Source organism: Aethalodelphis obliquidens, unplaced genomic scaffold, assembly GCF_003676395.1.
Source record: "Aethalodelphis obliquidens isolate GAN/ISIS:26980383/991018 unplaced genomic scaffold, ASM367639v1 scaffold38, whole genome shotgun sequence".
Taxonomy (NCBI): Eukaryota; Metazoa; Chordata; class Mammalia; order Artiodactyla; family Delphinidae; genus Aethalodelphis; species Aethalodelphis obliquidens.
Genome location: NW_020837982.1, coordinates 13520011 through 13542502, shown reverse-complemented (window position 1 = coordinate 13542502; position 22492 = coordinate 13520011). Strand labels below are relative to the sequence as shown.

General features: G+C 45.5%; 1 protein-coding gene across 1 annotated transcript in view; it reads right to left on the bottom strand.

The window, feature by feature from the left end:
- SHISA6 (shisa family member 6) overlaps positions 1-22492 on the bottom strand; it is a gene marked incomplete at its 5' end in the record, with an annotated part of 242040 nt that overhangs the window by 109064 nt on the left and 110484 nt on the right. The window contains one exon of the mRNA XM_027130791.1: positions 15876-15971. Within this exon, the coding sequence (XP_026986592.1) occupies positions 15876-15971 (96 nt within the window). The remainder of the gene's footprint in view (positions 1-15875; positions 15972-22492) is intronic.

Genomic DNA, 22492 nt, shown 5'->3' with positions numbered 1-22492 from the left:
ATAATATTTAGTCCTATATCCAATCAGTAGAACTAGTGATCACCGGTTAGGTTTTCCATAGTCAGCGGCCAAAGCAGGAAGTCACTACTGCATTACACACAAAGCCATACACTATAGCTGATCAAGTAAGACTTTGCCTCACACGTGCAGCTTTATCCATTTACCAGTATATTCCGCAACCCCAATCTATCTCTCTGTTGCAGAATATAATCAAATATAATATAATCAGACAGCCCTGGCCTTAATTCTGCCTCTGTTATTTCTAGCTGTGTGCTTAACATAACCAGAACATGCCCAGATTTTAAATTACATTTTTTAAAAAAAAAGAAAAAAGATATCTCAGCAAATTATCTTTCTAGTCCTGCTACAAGCCTTGGGGTGAACAAGGTCAGCCTGGGAATAAAAAACTATATGCGAGAAGAGGAGGAGACAGCAGCAGGCCTAAGAGTGACCTAAAACTGCTGTCAAAATGAGAACGTTCACCCTAAGTATGAAAACACAGAGAAAGTTATCTGGTAGGTCAGAGTACTGACTACATGCAATTCAAAGCAACCATCCTCTAAAATATTGAGAAGAAGGTAAAAAGGAAGGGAGAATCTTTGGAGATTGGCTGGTAAAGGGGAAAAGAAGCAGAGGGAATGGAGCCCTATGAGACAGGGGTCCTCAACTCCCGGGACGCAGACTGGTACCTGTCCGCAGCCTGTTAGGAACCAGGCCGCATAGCAGGAGGTGAGTGACGGGCGAGCGAGCAAAGCTTCATCTGCCACTCCCCGTCGCTCCCTGTCATTCACATTACCACCTGAACCATCCCCCCTCCCCCACCCTGGTCCGTGGAAAAATTGTCTTCCACGAAACTGGTCCCTGGTGCCAAAAAAATTGGGGACCACTGCTATAAGAGAACAAAAATGACAGAGATGCACATCTCCTTCCAAATAGTAATAATGATAATAATAATACCCATTAGATAAATTGTATTTTCTATACTAGTAGAAACAATACCATTAAAATAGGAATCTGATAACTTCCTCCAATCAGAAAATAGAAGAAATAGGAGTAAACACATACGAATCTACTGTTAAAAAACATAAGCTGGGAATCCAAACACCTCTACTAGTAACAATTTTCTTCCAATCCCACACAAAAATAACCATGAAGCAAAGGAAAACTAAACACAACACTCTGAAGTGAGTTAGACTTAAAAATACATTTGTAGTTGTTAAAAGAAAACACCTAGAAACAGAAATTCAAAACCTAAAAACAAGTGGCAGAAAAAGAGACAGAAATTTAAAGAGAATTCACTGAACACAGGAAAGATGTGAAAGAGACAAAATGAAGACTAAAGTACAAGATGCCTAGGAAAGAAGACAGTCAAAATAAAACTTATTTAAAGGCACTAATGAAAAGGCAAGAGGCAAACAAGAGAATGACAATGAACTAATAAAAGCAAAACAAATTATATACAGTGTGGGTGCACTGAAAGATGGGAAAGGAAAAACAGCATCCCTATAATTGGAGTCCACTAAGAAGAAAAACAAAACCGTGGACGATAACTAATATACGAAAACATAATTCAGGACTTCCCTGTTGGATCAGTGGTTGAGAATGGGTTTGAGCCCTGGTCCAGGAAGATCCCACATGCCACGGAGCAACTAAGCCCACGTGCCACAACTGTGCCTGCACTTTAGAGCCCGCGAGCCACAACTACTGAGCCCGCGTGCTACAACTACTGAAGCCCGTGCGCCTAGAGCCCATGCTCCGCAACAAGAGAAGCCACCGCAATGAGAAGCCCGCGCACCGCAACAAAGAGTAGCCCCCGCTCGCCGCAACTAGAGAAAGCCCGCACACAGCATTGAAGACCCAACACAGCCCAAAATAAATAAATAAAAATTTAAAAAAAGAACAAAAACACTGCCAATTAAACTATGAAAAAAATGTATATAATTCAACAAAACTTTCTTTAAATTAAAAGAAGATCCGATGGTACCAATCAAGAAAGCCCAACAGGTACCTGGAAAATGTACTCAGAATGATCATCTCTGATGTCCTAGTAGAACTTGCAGACTTCAAAAATAAAAATTCTCAAGGCTTTCAAGCAAAAAGAGAAAATCACTTACAAAGTCAGAAGAATAAACTGTCAGACTTCAAAAAAAAAAAAAAATCAGACTTCTCAAAAGATAACAAACAAAGCAAGGCAACACTGGAGCAGCATTTTCCAAAATCTCAAGGAAAGAAAGGGTGAACCTAGAATTTTATAACCAGGCAAATTTTCCTTTAAGTGTCAAGGCTATAGAACAACAATTTCAAGATATAAGAACTTAGGGAATTCCACGTCCATAAGCCTTTCTTGAGCAATCTTTTGGACGATGAACTTCATCCAACCAAGAGATGACTGGGCAAATTTCAGAAGAAAAATAACAATGATGAGCATACAGACACATAGATATGAGTACAGATACGGATCTCAAAGACTAAAACACAAGTGAGTAACAGGGTAGGTGATTAATGTGAGATATTTCATGTGACAAAGTAGAAATAACGTTAAAAATGGGAGGATAAAATAGAATAAATATGCTGATTGCTGTGTAGGCAAAAGGATATTTTTTTTAGAAAACCTGATAAACCAGACGAAAGAAGTTAAATATTAACCCTTGGGACTAAGGAGCAGTACACATTAAGTATAAAGGTGACTACTCGAAAAAGCCATAAAAACCAACTTAAATACCAAAATTTTAAAAAATAAATTAAATAGTAAACATATATACATTTTTGTAGAGAAAGTTATGAATAAATTACCCCAAAGCACTAGGCACCAATGGTTTTACGGAAGTATTATCTCAAATCTTCAAAGACCAGACAGTCCCAATGTTAGACACATGGTTTCAGACCATTGAAAATGAAAGAAAATTCCCAATTCCTTTAATAAAGCAAGTATAATGTTGATACTAAACATGATAGAGGTGGTACCAGAAAGAAAAGGACAGACCAGTATCATTCATGAATACTGATAAAATACTAAATGAAATATTAAGAAACAGAATCCAAAATATTGTATTAAGAAAAAAATACAATACGACCAAGTGAGATTTGGAATCAATATTCCAAATGCAATATTGAGTTAGGAAATGCAATTTCCAGGAATGCAATATTGAGTTAGGAAATCCACTGATATTACACACAGTGGATTTTAAGATATTAAGAAATCTAAGAGAAAAATCATAAATTATCTCTCCATAGATGATGAAAAAGCTTTTGACAAAATTCAATACCTAAGGAATTTGAGGGATTTTTTTTTTTTTTCCAGTGGTATACGGGCCTCTCACTGTTGTGGCCTTTCCCATTACGGAGCACAGGCTCTGGACGTGCAGGCTCAGTGGCCATGGCTCACGGGCCCAGCCGCTCCGTGGCATGTGGGATCGTCACAGACCGGGGCACGAACCCATGTCCCCTGCATCGGCAGGTGGACTCTCAACCACTGCGCCACCAGGGAAGCCCCTGAGGGATGCTTTTTAAACATGAATTAATCTGAAACAACATATATCTACCTATCTAGCTAGCTATCCATCTATCCATCCAGCTATCTATCTTCTAGATACCTTGTTCCTAAAGACAGTATCTTAGTGGGAATGATCTAGAGCATTTCATTACCATCACAACGAAGGCAAAGATGTTCCTATCTCCATCACTACTCAACACTGTGCTAGTGTGTTTTTTTTTTTTTCTTGCGGTACGCGGGCCTCTCACTGTTGTGGCCTCTCTCGTTGCGGAGCACAGGCTCCGGATGCGCAGGCTCAGCGGCCATGGCTCGCGGGCCCAGCCGCTCCACGGCATGTGGGATCTTCCCGGACCGGGGCACGAACCCGTGTCCCCTGCATCGGCAGGCGGACTCTCAACCACTGCGCCACCAGGGAAGCCCTGTACTAGTGGTTTTAAGCCAATGCCATCAGATAAGAGAAATCAATTAATAGCATAAGGGTAAAGAAGATGTAAAACTACCTTTATCTGCATGTGACATGATAGAGTACCTGGAGGCCAATGATAAAAATAACTCAAACAATAAAATAAATCACTAAGATTGCAGGATATATAATTAACACACAGAAACCAACGGCCTTCATATATACAAAAATAACCAGTTACAGGTCATAATGGTAGAGAAACTCCAGTTACCAATAGCAACCAAGGGAATTCCCTGGTGGTCCAGTGGTTAGGACTCTGCGCAGGGCCGGGCTTCAATCCCTGGTTGGGGAACTAAGATCCCACAAGCTGTGCGGTGCAGCCCAAAGAAAACCAGGATGATCAAATACTTAGAAATAAACCTACCAACATGTGACCCTGGACAAAGAAAAACTTTCTCTTTTTTTTTGCTATAAAGAACATTAGCGGTATATCTGAATACAAGCTGTGGATTAGGTAATGGTATTTTACCCATATTGATCTTCTGATTTTGATAATCTATATTGTGGGTATGTAAGAGAATGCGCTTGATTTTAGGAAATACACACTTAAGTATGTAGGGGTAAAGGACTAACATATCTGCAACTTACTCTCAAATATTAAAAAAATTATGTATTTATATACTTTTAGAAAAGAAACATATATAATATGTGTATGTTTGTATATATATACATATACATATACATGTATATATGGAGAGACAGAGACAGAGAGACAGAGTCAGAAAGACAGAGACAGAAATAGAGAGACAAGGAGACACAGAGAATGATAAAGCAAATGTGCTAAAATAGTAAAATTTGAAGGGCACGTGGGAACGTTTTGCACTATTTTTGTAACCTTTTTGTAAAATTATTTCTAAATAAAAACATCAAAAAATAAAAATTCAGTGAAAAGTAAGTGGTGGGTTACACCACTAATACTGGTTACATAAATGACAGCACAGTAATAGCATGGACTATTAAGCAGCCATTTTGGGGAAAAAGAGGTAGAGCTCTGTGTGCAGATATCCAGTGATCTCCAAGCTATATTTAATTTGAAAAGCAAGATGCAGGACGGTGACTATATCATATTCTTTTTGTGTTTAAAATGCATATGATTGGAGTTGTAAAGGGTATATAAAGGGGAATGTGGGTACCAATTCTCAGAAGGTGTAAGGGGGTGAAGCACAGCTATAGAGCAGACTGAAGAAAGGACGTGGGAAACCGCTTCCACCACCCCTGACCTGCTGTTTCAGAACATACACAAGTTCCAGAGCAATAAGACCAGGAGGCATCTTGCAGAAAAGTTTACAGGTGGGGAGACACAGACTCAGAGAGGCAAAGCAATTTTCCCCAAGACCACATTCACCTTCAACAACATCTCAGGTCTCCCGACTCCCAGTTTAGTGTTGTTTCAGTCCATTCATTCATCCATTCACTTATTCATTGGCAAACATCCACCATTCTTAAAGACAGAAGAGGAGAAAGGAGGAGGGGATGCGTAGTGGTCATCAATTAGGAGTTCGAACTCAGCCTGCATCGTGTGCCTGGGAGAATTCAGGACGCTGCCTCCAACACACCTTTCTAGTTTCATTTCCTGCCATCCCTACAGGTGTGCTACGGCCCCATCACTTTCCTGAACCCCTCTATAGCTGTGCTATGGCCCCATCACTTTCCTGCGCTCCCCTGCCGTGAGCTATGGTCCCAGAACCTTCCTGCAGCCCGCTATGGGTGTCATATACCATCGTCACACTGACATTTCCACTTCCGTGCCCTTGTTCCAGAGGCATCAACACCTGACGTGCCCACCCTGCCCCAGTCCTGCCTCACATTCTTCCTGCCCCGCAAGGACCCTCTTAACTCCTGTCTCCCATAGGAGGCCTTTTAGGACTCCTCCATTCAGAGGCGATGCTTTCCTCTTTTAAACCCCCTCTGTTCTTCTCAGGATCTGCTTCGTGGCACCTCTTATTTGCTTGGCAGGAATGGTTTCTTGAAGGCAGGTGCTATTTTACTCATCTCTGCTCAACAAATACTTAAGTTTCATTGAAGCGGTAAATCCCCATGCCTCCGACATCTGGGCAGGTCACTGGAGTCTTAGGAGGTCCCCTTGCATCACCCCTCGGAGCTCAGGTATTCCTCCTCAAATTCCTTCCCTCCCCAGCCGTGGGACAACCTGGCTTCCAGTGTGCAGGGTATCAGATGAGACTTCATGGCAAATGAAATCTCAGAAATGGAAGTGACCTTGAAGACCAGCAAGGGGACCACGCTTAAAGCAAAAATTCTATAGCAGTGCTTCTCAAACTTGAATGTGCGTATGAGTCACCTGGAGATCTTGCTAAAATGCAGATTCTGATTCAGGAGGTGAGGGCCCAAGGGTCTGCATTTATAAATAGCTCCCAGGGGAGGCCTATGCTGCCGGCCCTAGAGTTGTTCCCTGAGAAGCATCATCTCAGCACTCTTAAGCTAAGACCTTAATAAGAAAAACTACCATTGCTTGAGAGCTTGGTGCCCTGGTGCATGCGTTATCTCATACGATCTCCACAACAGCCCTGTGGGGTAGGTGGTACCAACACCTTACTTTATAGATGAATGTAACAGAGGTCACGGTCACATGGCTAGCAAGTGGTGGAGCTGAGAGTGAAACAGTATGTCTGGCTCCAGTGACCCCCTTTTTCTCACCATTTTTCTTCTTCCACAACCATCTAAGGAGGGAAGTTTACCTCACTACTGGGAGGGGAGTAAGACTGAGACTGAGGCCATGACTCCAGGCAGGAAGGGCTGGGACTTCTTTGTTCTGCCACGGACATCATCTGCATAAGGCAGAGTCACAGAGTTATATGGCTGTGTTCCCAAGAGTGCGGTGCTGAGAACCTGAGAACAGTATTCTGTCCCGCTTCGGAGCCACCATGAAGTGCTGGAAGCTGTTGATTGAGAGGCTATCCTCTCCTGGCCACAGATTCCGGCTGGCAGAAATGGCATTGCCACCACCCTTCCGGGACCGGACAGCCCCATGGCTTAGCTGTCAGGGTTCATGAGACTCTTGTCAGTGAGCAGCAGAGAATGAAGAAGCCAATGCCAAGGGCTGGCTTCTGGGAAGGGGAGATTCCTAACTTGGATGACGGGTCAATGCCATGACCAGTGCCAGGAAGAGACTGTACTGGCCACCAACCTGCCCCTGGAGTCAACTTGAGCCATGGGTCATGGCAGGAGAAAGCTTGGACCTGGCACCAGCAAGAGACTGGAAAATAAGGACATATAGCCCAGAGCTGCTAGACCTCTGGCTGGGCATGTCAGCCTCTGGGAACACAGAAGAACTCCATCCTCTACCTTCTCCCAGTGGGATTTCAAGAGACCACCAAGATTCAGGGTGCTAAAGGGATCCTGTATACCTCCTCCTCCTGTTTGAGCAGAAAAGGAGAGTCAGACTGGCAGAAGATAAGGAGTGAGGGATGCTTCCCTGACCCCAAGACACCAAAGAGACTTCTCTCTTGCCCCACTGGCAGAGACTATAGGAGATCTAGCTGTACCCAGGTTACTTCTCCTTTGAGGAGAACATATATGTATCCTATAGGTGAGGTGAAACTTCCCAAGGCAAGGAGATTTACAGTGCATCCTTCTCCTTTGTTCTATAATATCTCCCCTCTTCTTACACCAGCCCAGCAAATTGCCCCAGTGGACTGGCCTGGCATCCTACGTAAGCCAGTGGCAGCAGGCCCACAAACAAACATTAAACAGAGACACGTATGGTCCAGGACTCAGCCGATGGACTGATGGATGGGAATTTTTCTCTGAGCCACCATTTACCAAGGTACTTTAAATTGGTGATACGTTCAACCCCAGCACTGCCCTTAGACCAAGACGAGCCCAAGAAGGATGGAAAACTTGTGGATTGACTTCTTGGTACCTTGAATGAGTCTCCCAGTGGCAAACTGGGTGGTCCTACCTCAGAGGTGAACTCTTGGGCAGCTCAGGAAGTGGGCCCAGGGCTCCGTGCTCTTCAGATGGAGCTGCAAGCATTTAACTGCTGCCCAAACTATTCTCAGTGGAAAGGGAGTCCTGGGCCACATTGAGGAGGGACGTAGCACGCTTACTGCTTCCCGGAGGGTGTACTTGTCCGCAGGACCAACATGGGAAAGAGGTTTTGTAGAAAAGCTGCCTTCAGGCAAAACGGCTAAGTTTGTAAGTGGAAGTACTCAAGTGAAAACCTCTCAAAGGTATTGCCCTGAGCTCTGCTTTGCCTTATTTCCTCTTATGTTGTTTGAACAGCGGTTACACTGAAAAAGGGATTCACTTGGTGAGCGTTGAGCTCAACATTCATGCAGATCCATCTCTGCTTCTGATGCAACCGATTTTAACCAATAAGCCACCAGGCAAGGCTGACTCAATTCTAACCAAATATGGACTCACACTGACGCCATGGATTTTCCTAAGTGTAAGGCTTAGAGGCAGCCTATATGTGCTGGCACGGGGCGCACGAAGTACCACTGAGTAAAGCTGAGCACACGAGGTACGTGCCTGGCTCTCGGTGTTCAGCCATTAATCAGGAGTCAGCAGGCAGAGGAAACCGAGAGAGCAGATCAGAACAATCAGTAGGCAGCTTAGAGCTTTGGTGCCCTCAGCCCACAACCGCAGAGGTCCTCTGGCCCGTTCCCACTGCTTCCTGGTGCCCCCGGCCTACAGAGAGGCACAGGCAAGAATGTTCCCAGGAGGTGCTGGCTTCGCAGAGGCTGATCTCAGGCAAGCTAGGCCCAGCTTCCCTCCCTCTTGCTATATTTCCCAGCTCACTGCTGCCATGGAGACCGGACACCTTCTGAGCGCTGCGGTTGACTTGGAGTCCAGCTTCCGAACACCTTGGTGGAGTCAAGCCCACTCGCTCCCCTGGCTCCCCAGAGTGTGAAAATGTCTAAGCTGGATTTCTGGAGCCAAACAGCACAGGGGTCTCCGTCCACAGGAGGGTCTGAAAGCCCTTGCTCAGATCCTGGTCGGGGGAGGCAGCCTGCAGTTCCATAGAGGCACCTGTTCTGTCTTTTCTAGAAGAGCAGATCTAATTTCAAACCCTGTATCACACGCGGCCATGGCAGCGCCCAGACAAATGCACTGGAGGGAGGGGTGAGCACGGGCCCATGGGTGCATGGGGTTCAGGCCAGCAGTGGGGCTCGGGCAAGGGCTGAAGTAGATGACTGAGAAGGCCAGTGCTGGGGGAACCCCAAACCCACATGGAAGCAGCAGAGGCGAAGCAGGTCCCTGACTCAGTTTTGGATGTCCTCCTGGCTTCATTCAGCCATCCCACGGTTATCCCTTGGACCTTGTCATCACCAAAAGCTCACACCTCCTGTGCTTGGTCTCCCACCCGTCACGCTGATCCAAAGGCTCTGGTCCTTGCTTTCCCTGCTCTGACGTCTTCTTCCTGGTAGACCTTTTACCCAGACTCATCACTGGCTGACACCTGTGCGTTTCTGGGTGTTAGAACCCCTCTCTGGCTTTGTCCTCTTCTCAGGGAGCAGGGGCCATCTGCCCAGCCCCTCCCTCTGGACCACCATCACTCCTCCTCTTCCTTGGATTTGGGGGCTGAGCAGCCGGGGTGCCACCTCTGCCAGTCTCCTTGCTGAGACCCCTAAACTGGCATCAGGATGGTCACTTTTCCAGCTTTGGTCTCAGCACCTGCTCCAACGCCCGCACCCCCTTCGTAGCATTTATGGCCCCCACCCATCTGTCTCAGACCCCATGGAGAGTATGCTGGGCAGCAGGAATGGCTACTTCCAGCCTAGCCCTAGGGAGCATCATCTAGACAGAATGAAGCCATCCATCCAGGGTCCTTCTGTGGGGTCTGGGATTGCTCCCCACAGGGCAGCAGCGTCTGGCGCTCTGGCCTTATCTCCATCTCAGGGGAGTCCCAAGGCCTCTGAGGCTGTGCAGTGCCAGCCCCAGGCAGCAGCATCCTCATTCCACTTCTCTGGGCTCTAGAGATGGGTGTGGAAGATGCCCTGAAACCAGACAGGCTGGGCCTGCTCACACGTCCTCCCTAAGGTGACCAACTGACCTCATTCGCCCAGGACTCAGGGGTTTCTTAGGACGCAGGCCTTTCTGGGCTAAAACTGGAACAGTCCTGGGCAGACTGGGATGGTTGGTCACCCTAATGCTTACAGTGGATGACCCTGCTTCCCGAATCACTGAGCAGGGATCCCACATGCCCACCTGCATGCACCTGTGGCCCAATACCCTGCCTGCGACTCTGGGTGGAGTTCACCCTTAGACAAGGCCAGCCCCCCCGGGTGACAGATTCTATCAAGGAATCTCTCGCCTACCGAGGATGTCACTTCTGAAATATACCATCCCCCACTCCTGCATAATCAATTTTCCCTTCTTTACTGGATCCTTCCTATCAGCATACAAATATCAAATATACTGTGATTTCTCCCATCTTAAAAAAGACAAACCTCTCTTTATATCACGCTGCCTTCCAGCTACTGCCCTCACCCAGCGTCCGGCCTCATGTACTGGAAACTCCCCCGTTTACATCCCCAGCCAGGACAACTCCCCTGAACTTGACATTTCCACGTGGGTGATTAAGACACATCTAAAACTTAATATGAAGTCAGATCAAATTCACTTCACCCCCAGCCTCTGCCGAAACCCTGGCCCTCCCACAGACGTCCCTCTTCCTAATACCTCAGGCCAAAAGCATCCTGTTTTTCGCTCTGCCCAGAGTGGCAACCAGATCCTCAAGTGACCCCCAGGCCCTGGGTGGTCCGGCCCCGCTCTGACCCCGCCCCCTACTGCCCACACCCAGGCCCCATCTGCTCCAGCCTCACGGCTGTCCCTGTGCCAGCCAGGTGGGCAGTGGGTGGCTGTTCCCTTGGCCTGGGAAACGCTCCCACCCCCCATTCCAGGCGACTTGACCCTTCACCTCCTTCAGCCTTTGCCCAAATGCCAGTTTTTTCCTGAAGCTTTCTGGATGCTCTTTTTAAAAACTGCAACTCCTTCCTTCATTCTCTGCCTCATTTTGCTCCATAGCTTTTAACTCCTTTTTGACATACTTCAGAGATTTACTTCTTTCTTTCAGTATGTCTGTCATCTCTCTCTGGCATGTAAAGTCTGTCTGCTGCATCCTCAGGGCCTAGAAGAGTGTGTGGCACAGAGCAGATGCTCTGCATGCGAGCTGACATGGAGGGATGGACGGCCAGGTGGGCAGCAGTGCCCACCTCCTCCAAACGGGAGTCACTTTGGGGCTCCTACCATTCAGCAAAGGCTTCAGGGATTTCTGTCTGTCTGTCTCTTACACACACACACACACACACGGGCGGAAAGGACCCGAGGAACAGTGCCGGTCAGCACAGATCAGATGCATTTGCTGACACCACCACCTGGAAGGACTTGGGCCTGGTGTGGCCTGGGCTACACGGGTGGAGATCAAGGGAATTAACAGTAGGCCCCATGGGAGTTTCTGGAAAGCGTCTTCAGGCTTTTTCATCCAGACTCAAACGCAGCCAGCCTGTCTGAGATTTGTAACCAAACCACCTGGACAGCAGAGGGTGTCCGTAGGTGTGTTCACTGAGACAGACCCTGAATAATTATCTGAGGAGACTGAGCTTCCTTTCTGGAAGGACAGACCCTGCTCATCTGGTGTAAATGCTCTGACTCCTGATCTGTCTTTTTTTTTTTTTTTTAATTGAAGTTTAGTTGATTTACAAGATGGTGCTAGTTTCCAGCCCGTCTTCTTTTTGTGACTTCCTGTCTTATAAAGTGTGTCCTCTGATAAAACAGCCATCAGTCACTGAATGCTCACGACATGTGGGTCCTGCTGACCCACCGCCCGGCCCACCTCGGCCCTTCTGTCTTCACGAGACAGGATGTGTGGGGCTGGAGTACCTACTCTGGAAGCAGGTCTGGATGGGATGAAACAGTGCTAACTGTCAGAGTTGACCTGGGCAGGCCACTCAACTGCTCCAGCTTCAGTTTTTCACCAGTGAAAATGGGGACAAGAGCTCTCCCGCAGGGTTACTGGAAAGGTGCAAATACAACAGTGCCGGCACATAGGAACTGCTTGGTAAAGAGAAGCCTTTATCCTTGGGTTTTCATCGTGGCAGCCTGAGGAGACCCTCTGTGCCCTTACAGACTGCCCTAGGTTCCGGCGGGAGAGTCTGGGGGCTCTCGTCTAATCAACAGAGTAAAAGTTATAGGGGAAACTTGGTCTAAACTCATGGCCACTCTGATCAGTATCTTCCTGAACTTGACTCCCATTTACCCGAAGGGACGAGCAAACAGGAGGTCAAAGGAGAAATCAGAGCAGGGAGACATGCAGAATTAGTTCCCTAGGAGAAGGAGAAAATAAAAGGAAAAGGAAGAATTATAGGAAAAGGTGAGATCACATCATTCAGTTAGAAAGTCCTGAAAAGGGGCGTAAGTACGAATGCTAGTGCCTGTGAGCCTAAGGCAGTGCTATGCCACCTAGGAGGCTGGCCAATGACTGTGTGGCCCCCTAGGCTAAAATGTGGGGTCTCCCAACAGGATAGAGATGGAGCAGGGGGCCTTGGTGGTTAGGAAGCCCCTAGGGTCAGAATTCTATTTCTTCTAATGTCTCACCTTCTCCAGCCCATTAATGAAAGAATATCTACTTAGTTAGGCCTCATCCAAAGAATTTAATTATCCATGTACCTGTGAATCTTGTTATAAAGCAGGAAGACATATATGCATCCTCAACCCCACTGTCTGAATTTGGGGGAGCCCCACCGGAGCTGGAGCGCACATCTCTGTGTAATGCCTCGGGGACCCATAAAACGGAGCACGGGGCTGGGAGCATCCCAGCTTCCAGCGAAGGTTCCCAGTGCCATTCAGAACAAAGACCATCCATGCTCGGTCTCCGATAATCAGAGTCTGATAGAAATCCATGTTCAACTCAGTGATGTGGTCGGCAGGTCAATGCTATCACCTTCTAAAACAGGTGCTAGCTACACCACAAGTTCCGAGAGTCCTACTGGGGCCATGCTGTGGGCAGGTGCCACCAGAAGGCCTAAGGCACACGTAAGAAGCTGGAACAAAAAAAGGAATAAAGGGGGAGGGACCAGAAAGGCAGTAATTGGAGTTGAAGCAAAAGTAAATAAATAAGAAAAGAAAGAGAACCAAACACACATGATGGGGGAACAGCCCCAGGTTAGATGTCTCTGAGTGGTCCCCTTCCCGTGGGGCATTTGCAGGGGGCTGCTTTACTTAGAAGTACCATTCAGAGCTGAACTTGGTTTGTTCTGAAGGAAGCGAGGATAGAGCTTGGCCCTTTTCCAGAGATCTAGGCTGCGCAGGGATAAAGGGTCTTGATATTGGAAGGGAATCCCCATTTCCAAATCCCCACTCCCACCCCAATCTCTTATCATCTAAATAGGAAAATACACGCAAGGTACATTCCCGGAAAGAGGAGGTTTCAGAGGCCTTCTTGAGCGGAAGGGAATGGAGAAGAGGATCTGGTAAGGGTGACAGACCAGGAGGACAGGCCATGCACACACAGGAGGGCTGGATGAGACCACAGAACGAGACAACATGGGGAAATAATAAGCAGAGGCCACAGCAAAGCCGCCACATGCATGGGCGGGGTAGAGTCTCCCGGGTGCCCAGGTGACAGTGACTGGAAGGACAGATAAGGATAATCACCTGTATGTGCTCCGATGGAGGTCTAGCTAATTTGAAAGCAGCCTCACAGCCACACCCATAAACACATGATCGGGCTCCCCTGTGGCTCTGATCTCATCTCTTTCTAGCCTGCTTCACTCACAGGCCTCCTTCCTATTTCTTGATCTACAAGAACCTACTTCAGGGCCTTCCTGATGCCCCTGCCTGGGATGCGAGTCTCTGTTCAATTACCCCCTCATCCCAGAGGTCTTCCTTGACAAGAGTAGCTCCCCACCCCCTTTACGTGCTTTAGGTTTTCTCCCTGCACTTAGCATCGAGGGTTTCTTTTGTCTGCTTCCCCCAATGGAATATGAGTTCCACAAGGCTGGATTCTACTTTGTTTTACTTCTGAATATTGCTTAGTGCATGCCAGGCCTCATGAAATATTTGTCAAATGAATGTGTGTACCCAAAGCCATGACATTTATAATATACATATAAAGAGTTCTATTGATTGAACTGTTGGGTGTTTCAGGTTGCACCAGCTATAAGGGGCAGGGTAAGGGTGGGAAGCCACTGACGTTGAGAAGCCTTAGTAATAAGTGAGGGTAGAAAGCACCTGCAGCTGAGAAGGCCATGTTCTGTGGGAAAGATCCCGATTTGTAGCTCTGCTCTGAGGGTCATGGGGGTGTGGTAACCAGCCTCCAAAGTGGCCCTCAATGATCCTAGGCACCCGACATTCACACCCTTGTGCAGTCCCCCATCCTGAATAGGGCTGACTTGTGTAACCAATAAAATATTGTGAAAATGATGATGTGTCACCCATGGCCTTGGTCATAGAAGACATGGTGGCATCTTTTTCTTTCTTGGATCACCCATTCTGGGGAAGCCCAGCCACCATGCTGTGAGGACACTCAAGTAACCCTGGAGAGAATGGCATGGGGAGGAACTGAGGCCTCCTGCCAACAGCCAGCACCATATAAGTGCGCCACCTTGGAAGCAAGTCCTCCAGCCCCGGTCAAGCCCGATTCAGCTGATGCAACCCGTGCTGATACCTTGGCTGTAACCTCATGAGAGACCCCCAAGCCAGAAGCGCCCAACTCAGCTGCTCCCAAATTCCTGACCCACACAAACTATGTGAGATAAGAAATGTTTATCACTGGTTGAAAATGCTACATGTTAGAGTAACTGGTTTCACAGTGATAGATAATTATCATAAAGCAGAAGACACGGGGGTCATATATCCCAGGCTTGAGTTAATATGAGTATGTCAAGGATTGTGTCTTTTACCAGTTAACTGTGAGGCCCGTTTTCCCTTCCCAAGCCATCTGGTCCCAATTTGATTCTGCAACTCTTAGTAGCCACAAATGCCACCCGTATCCTCAATAAACTTTATTTAGACACAAAAAGACACAACAGAAAATACATACACAGATACAGATTTTTTTTTTCTCTATAGGATGAACAAACATCACATAGGGAATTTAAAAATTGGGTGCATGGAATGTAAGAAAAAATAGCAAAGTTCCTTGTTCACTCACACTTAAAACAAACACATATTTCAGGGGAAGACAGGGATATACCATCCCTACAACAGAATTCACAGTTGTCTATAACAGTACACAGGTGTTAGGAAGGTAATCAAAGGAGTTAGGGATCCAGTTACTCTTGATATGACAGAATGCTCACAACACTAGTAGAACTCTGTTTAAACAAAAGACAGAATCGACGATGTCACACCCCCTGCACAGATGCTCTGCAAGCTGTCGGCTAGGTCATAAAGCAGCTCAGCAGAAATGCCACGTTAACTTTCAGCTTGTGGCTTGAAGGTCTGCGTAACCCCTACCTTTGTTTGCCCATCGTGGAGAGTTTACATAGACACACTTAGGACGCCAAAACTCTCGACATGCGTGCTGGCTTCGAGACCCACGGTACAGAACATTGACATCAGTTTATAAAATGTGGCTTTCAGATGGAAAGGAATAATAGCCAAGAGGAGAACGAACACTTTGCAGACGCTGCCACATCCGTCGGCAGTGTTTCCCACCATGCCGCCCGTGGTCCCCTCCCACGGGGAGCCACTGGCATCTGTGTCCTGCTCCACGCCATGGGCGGGGCAGGACGCATACCTCTTGGAAGTCTATTATTGCCTTCTAGAGTTACACCTGTGACCTCCTGGTCACTCCTGTCAGAAGCCACGCATGTCACCAGGATAAGCAACCATGGAAACCACCCAACTTATCCTGTCCTGGACCAGCCTCTGGCCTCCACCCCATCTTCACATTTCAGATCGGGGTTCCCTAGGCAACCTCTGTATTTTAGTAAAAAATGGTTTCCACTGTACCCTTCGTGTGTCCTCTTCCTAACGTGACAAATCCAGATGAGATGAAGTTATGGAGATCAGGTCCTCCACTTCGGTAAGCATCCTTCCCATAATGTCCTGCAAGAAGATGGGGCAGAATTACCTGGCGCATCCAGGACACCAACAAGAAGACAAACATTGCTGCTCCAGCTCACCCAACAGTGATGGTGAGCTTAACTTCAAATCAGCAGCTGAGCCAGAAGGTAGAAGCAATCAAGGAAAAAAAAAATTTTATATATATATATTATTTTATAAATTTATATATAATATATATTATAAACATATAAAGTATATATATGAAGTATGTAATATATAAGTATTACATACTTTATATATATTACCAATTTAAATACATACACATTTATGTGTGTATATATATATATATACACACACACATACACATACACGCACATATAACTGTGCAACAAAGAAGAAAGTTCTGGGAAGCTTATGTTAAAAGGAGAGGTGGGAAAAAGGGCTTGACTTTGGCATTTCTGACTGAGCACATCAGAACTTCAGTCTGTTTGTCCTACCATCCTTTCCTTTGTCCCAGCTTCCTTCCTTCTTTTTCTTGTCTTATTCCTTTGGCTTCTTTCTTTCCAAAGCGTAGAAGTGCGGGTCTGATCAGAATGCTCTATGTGTGTGTGTATGTTTATGAATCATACCTCATCCTATGAATTATAGCCTTGTGGCTTAGGAGAAATCCAACATCCGCTGAGGCTGACAGGTAGGGTGGTGGCTCTAAAACATTGGGAAAATATTTATGTGTTTTCCTCTCTCGACTTTCTGTAGTAAGATTTTTATCCCTCATCAGCCTCATCTATCCATCTACCTGTGGGGCTGGGGTGAGGAAAAGTCCGAGGACAGATTAGGACCCTGGGAGAAGACATTGAAAGAGAAGAGAAAGAGTTAATATTCTGTTTCTGATATTCAAAGTAGGATTTCACAATATGCTTGAAATATAGGCATTATAAAGAAAAGAAGTCCTCTCTAAACACCATCTTGAACTATGGACGTGAAAATGGAGGAAAGCTGTATTTTTGTCATGTTGCCACAAGAGCATATTAAAAACTGTACTTACAATTATAACAATGTGCAGACTACCTAAGATGTAATGTTAAGTGAAAAAGTGGAAGAAAATGCTATATTACGTATGATCACAACACTGTAAAAAAATGCAAACCAGTGTATTAAACAAACAGATTGAAAGAAAACACACCTGATACTGACTACCACCTTTAGATAGTTGGAACATGAGTCTTATTGCTTTTCTCCTTTCAACTTTTCTGTATTTTCCAAGTTTTTTTTTTCTATAATGAGTATGTAATTTTTATAATACAAATAGGTAAAATACATTTCCAACAGAAAAATCTATGATAAATGTAAAGACAACCTAAATCACATTTTTTCTTAGCGAGGCACCCTCTGCATTAGATCTCAAAAATGGGCGCATGTCAGAATCATCTGGAAGCTTTTAAAAATACAGATGTCCCGACACTACTCCAGGGATTCTGGTTCAGCTGGTCAGGGTATTTTTAACGAGGTCTCTAGGTGGTTCTAATGTGCCACAGGGAAGAAGAACCATTGCCCTAGAGTAAATGGATAAACACCTGAATTTCAGTTTGTTCAGGTGGGTGCAATGGACATTTGCTGGGGTCCTCGTGGGTGCCCAGCACCACCCACTATTTAGGTTCCGGAATCCAGCATCCTTCCTCTGAAGAGTGACGTCTGGCTGGCCCTGTTCCTTCCTTCTTCTCCCAGATCAAAGGTTCTCAACCCTGAGTGTGCATCAGAAAAACCAGAAGGGCAGGTTCAAACCTGCTGGGCCCCGCCCCCAGAGTTTCTGAGTCAGTAGATCTGGGATGGGGCTCAGGGTTTTCCATTTCTATCAAGTAGCCTGGTGATTCTGATGCTGCCGAGCCTAGGGGCCAAACACTGAGAACCGTGATCCTAGTGCATGAAGACTATAAGAGAATTTTGCCATTGTTTCCCTCATGCCCTCCACTCTGGAATAAATACCTCCTTCCTCAGGGCACGCAGCTTTTCACAAGGAACTCCCTTGCTGTAAAATAATGTAGTCACAACCCAGAATTTTATAGAAAAGAATTATTGGAGCTGAACTAAGAGGCTTCTGCCCATATCCCAAGCCATGTCACAGCTCCAGAAATCCAACTCTAGTCCTGGAAAAATGCAACTTCATCAGGGGATGAAGGAGAGAGGGACAAGCGGCGTGTGGACGGGTCATTTCCCCCCCACGGCCCCTCCCGACAACAGAAGAGTTAAGAAAAGGAAGTAACAATTCTGAACGCTCATAAATTTGGATCTCATTAATTCAGAACCTCTGTTACATCCTGCAGAGTTTGGGCTGGTTTATTTTTGTGCTCCTTATAAATAAAATTTTTGATAAACAAATCAATCCTGAGAAAGATGGCACATAAAACAGTGCCTTTGCTACTTCAGTTCATTCTTATCTGTCAGCTGGAACAAGGTCCCTCAGGGTTAAGCACTGCGCTACTGCTTTGGGGTTGTGCTTGCCTGAAAGCCAACTAAATCACCCGATCACCTACTATGTGCCAGACAAAGGGACAGAGCCTCTGAAAACACGGTTTAATCTGACATAGAAGCCGAACATTCTGTAGCATTATGCAGTTTACAAAGATCATTCATATATATTATTTCCTTAAAATTTTCATCACTACCACGTGGTAAGTTGTCTATTATTATTATTCCCCCATTTTATTGATGGAAAAACTGAGGCCAGGGGTGTCAAGTTGGAAGATGACTGAACCATCACTAGCATCCTGGTCCTCTGTCTACAAACCCCATGTCAGTTCCATCCTGTGCACCTGGCTTCGTTTACTCCTCACAAGAGCCGTGTGGAAAAAGGTCACTTTCCCAAGTTCATGGAGCTAGTCAGTGGTGGACCCTGGATCCCAACCAGGTCTACCCGCCTCTAAATCCACACTCTTTCTACAACCCTCTCCCTAGCCAGCTCACCCCTCAGTCTGAACAAGTGCAGTTGTGATTCTTCTCTGAGGCTTTAGCCAGGACCCCAGGGCAACGCTAAGCCAGGAGAAGCCCACGTGATGATTCCCAAGTTCACAGACGTTGGATCTCAGACGTGTGGAGTTTCACATACTGAGGTTTGGAGGGGAATGAGGCAGGACCAGGAGCACATAACAGGAATACGGAATATTCTATGGTCAAACAGGTCTGGAAAATACTGAGTTCAAATGAGAAGTAAATACAAAAACCAAGTCTAGACACCTGTCACTGGGTACGCAAGTCTCCAGGGAGCCTTTATATTTTTCAACAGCATCTCTCGGGACAGCTGGAAAGGGCATGGTGGCAGTTTCGGCTTTTGTTCGAGCCATGGTCCTCAAACTTGAGTTCATCAGACTCACCTGGACGGCACAGATTGCCCAGCCCCAGCCCCGGAATTCCTGATTCAGTGGGTCGGAGGTGAGGCCTGATCATTTTTGTTTCTAACGAGTTCCCAGGTGGTGCTGATGATGGTCACAAGTCCAGGGGCCAGACTTTATGAACCACTGTGTTTCAGAGAACCATGGACAGGTCAGTCTTCAGCCAGATCTGGGCCAATGCGAAGAGGTCAAGGTCTAGAATGATTTACGTTCTCTGTACCTTCCAAAGGAACAATCACTTCCTTCAAGGGCAGTGTGAAGAGAATGGCTGGTAAATTGAAGCCCTATGCAAGTGCACGGTCAGATGTGAGGAGAGGCAATGCCCCTTCTTTGCCTTGGGGATGTGCAGAGTTCAAGGGTCAATGATGTGAATGGTATGAATGTGTATCACAGAATTCTTTAGCCATAACACAAAGAGCCTCCCCCTTCGCTTTTCTGCAGCTATGACCCCAAGTCCATGCCCTCCTGCTGGCCATCGAGGCAGGAGACTAAAGGAGTACAAATTTTGCCCAAATTGCAGTTCCAGAGAAATGGCCCTATATCCAGCAGGGCTCCAGGCAGAGGTAAGCAGGAGCTCTGTGAGCACACGTAAGTAGCAGGAATACACACCCACGTGGCAACATCACAAACACACAGCCCCCCGATCGGGAACAAGGGTGGTCTCAGGTTGCAGAGAGAGTGTGCCCGCCCCCACCTGCTGGACCAAACTTGCAAAGCAGCATCTGGATGACGTGGCTCCCTCCAGATCTGCCCCTGTCCTCTCACCATCACCATGCTTCAGAAGTCAGCAGTCACAGGAACAGCACCGAGGGGACAATGGTCCCCAGGTGGGAGGCAGATGAAAGCTAAAGAGAGGCCTGGGGCTGGGCTGCTGGCATTGTCTGATGCTGGTGGCTCTGATGAGAAAGCGACCTTGAGTAAATAGAAAGTTTCTCTATAAAAGAGATTTGCTGCAAGAAACAGGAGGGGAAAAAATAAGGTAATATCTGAATGGTGACCTCAATAAGATGTAAGAGAATTTCGCATCGGTGAAATTCAATCAGCAGCCATGGAGGAGGGTAGCGGAACAAACTGATCGGGACAGTTTGCCTGAGCTGCAAATATGGACAGCAGGGTGGATAGTGAAGACGTTGGTGAAGACAATTCCAACGAGAGAGATGCACTGGGTACTCAGTAGGGAAGAATGAAGAGACGAGAAGGATGGCAGGAAGGAAGAGACAGAAAGGACAACTCCAGAAGTCACTATCTATTGAAAATAAGATGCCCAGGAGAGAGACAGAAGGGATAATTCAGAAACAATAATTAAAAGTTAATAGATTTTCTTTTGAGCAGGTAGAAGACTTTAGTCTTGAGTCAAATATCAGACTATATATTTGAAGGACAGAGATCTAAATATATATATATGCTGGTGAAACGCCATTTAGGAAAAAAAGGGGAAAACACAAGCCAACTTCATAAAACACTAAATCTACGGAAAGTGAAGCGATCTTTTAAAGACTTTTGAGACTTTTATTTTGGTAGAGGGGAGGGGATGGGGTTGAGACAAAATGGCTGAAGGGGATGGAGAAGTACAAACTTCGGTCATAAATAAGTCATGGGGTTATCAAGTTCAGCAAGGGGAATATAGTCAATAATATTGTATTAAGTCTGCATGGTGATAGATGGTAACTAGGCTTGCTATGATGATCATTTTGCAATGTATATAAATGTCAAATACTAATATAATATTGTATATCAATTATGCCTCAATTAAAAAAAAGAATCCAAGAAGTGTTTCTTCTTGTTTTGCTGAGTTTGGTTGGTTTGTTTGTATCTGTTTCTGGTAAAAGCACCTTCTAAAAGCAAAAGTATACTTCTTTTTGTCGAACGTTAACAATTTGAGACTTCTATATCAACCAGTAATGTAAATAAAGTCCGTGCTCATTAATAAACCAGAAAAAAATTAAACTCTGATACATCAAAAGCAATCATGAAACTCTAAGTCAACGGATAGAAACATACATTTATATTAATATCAAGAACACACAAATAACTTCAAATTAATAAGAAAGTAAAACAACCCAATAGAAAGAACAGGCAAAAGAGATGAAAAAGCAAGTCATAGAAGTGAAAACCGGAAGAGCCAATACACATACAGTGGTGTTCCATCTCACGGGTAATCAGGGAAATTCAAATTAAAACCATAATGAGATATCATTTCACACCCAGTAGACTGGCAAAAATGAAAATGCCTGGGACTCTGGACACGGATAAGCAGAAACAAGAACTCTTGCACACTTCTGGTGGGAGTGCAAATTGGTACAACTGCTTTGGAAGGAACTTTGGTGACGGCTAATAAAGTTGACAACAGATGCACCACAGAACCGGCAACTTCACCTTCAGGTCTATGCCCGAGATAAATCCTCACGCGTGCGCATAGGGAGATACACACAAGCATGATCATGGACAACATGGTTTCTAAAAAAGACAAACTGGGAAAAAAACCCTGTATTCCCTACCAGGAGAAAAGGGATAAATCGCGGTATATTCAGACAATGTAATCCTATACAATGGGGCGGATAAAATGAATCAGAGCTGTAAGTATCAACATGGACGATTCTTAGTTATGTTGAGAGCCACACTAAACTAGCTGAAGGCAAAGCGGATGACATCACAGAGAGTTTAAAAACATGCAACACACCACTGTATTGTTTATAAATACGTGCAAATGCAGTGCTATACAAGTACAAAGAAATTCATGGATGTGATAAATACTGACTTCAGGAAAACAGATACTTCTGGGGACATGTCTGACTCCTAAATAATTATCTTATTTTGTTTCTAAGATAGCTATAGATAGATTCATTGATAGATGATGGATGAATACATAGATTAAATAGATGATCGATAGACACATAGATGGAAAGGTTACCCAAGTATTTTACTCACTTCCAAATTATTCTCCAACAATAAAGGAAACAGAGAGTTTCCAGTTTTTAAGAACTCAGAGACTAAAATATCCTCAAGTCCTCACTGGGAGAAGAAAAAGCTGCCCAATGATGAAATCTATCAAGCAAGGAGTAAAAGTACAGAATTTCTAAAATCATGGATGTACTGATTTGTAATCTTTACAGTCCACGGATCCAAAACTTCATTAAGAAAAGATTGGTAAATTAGATTGTACATAACATTTAACAA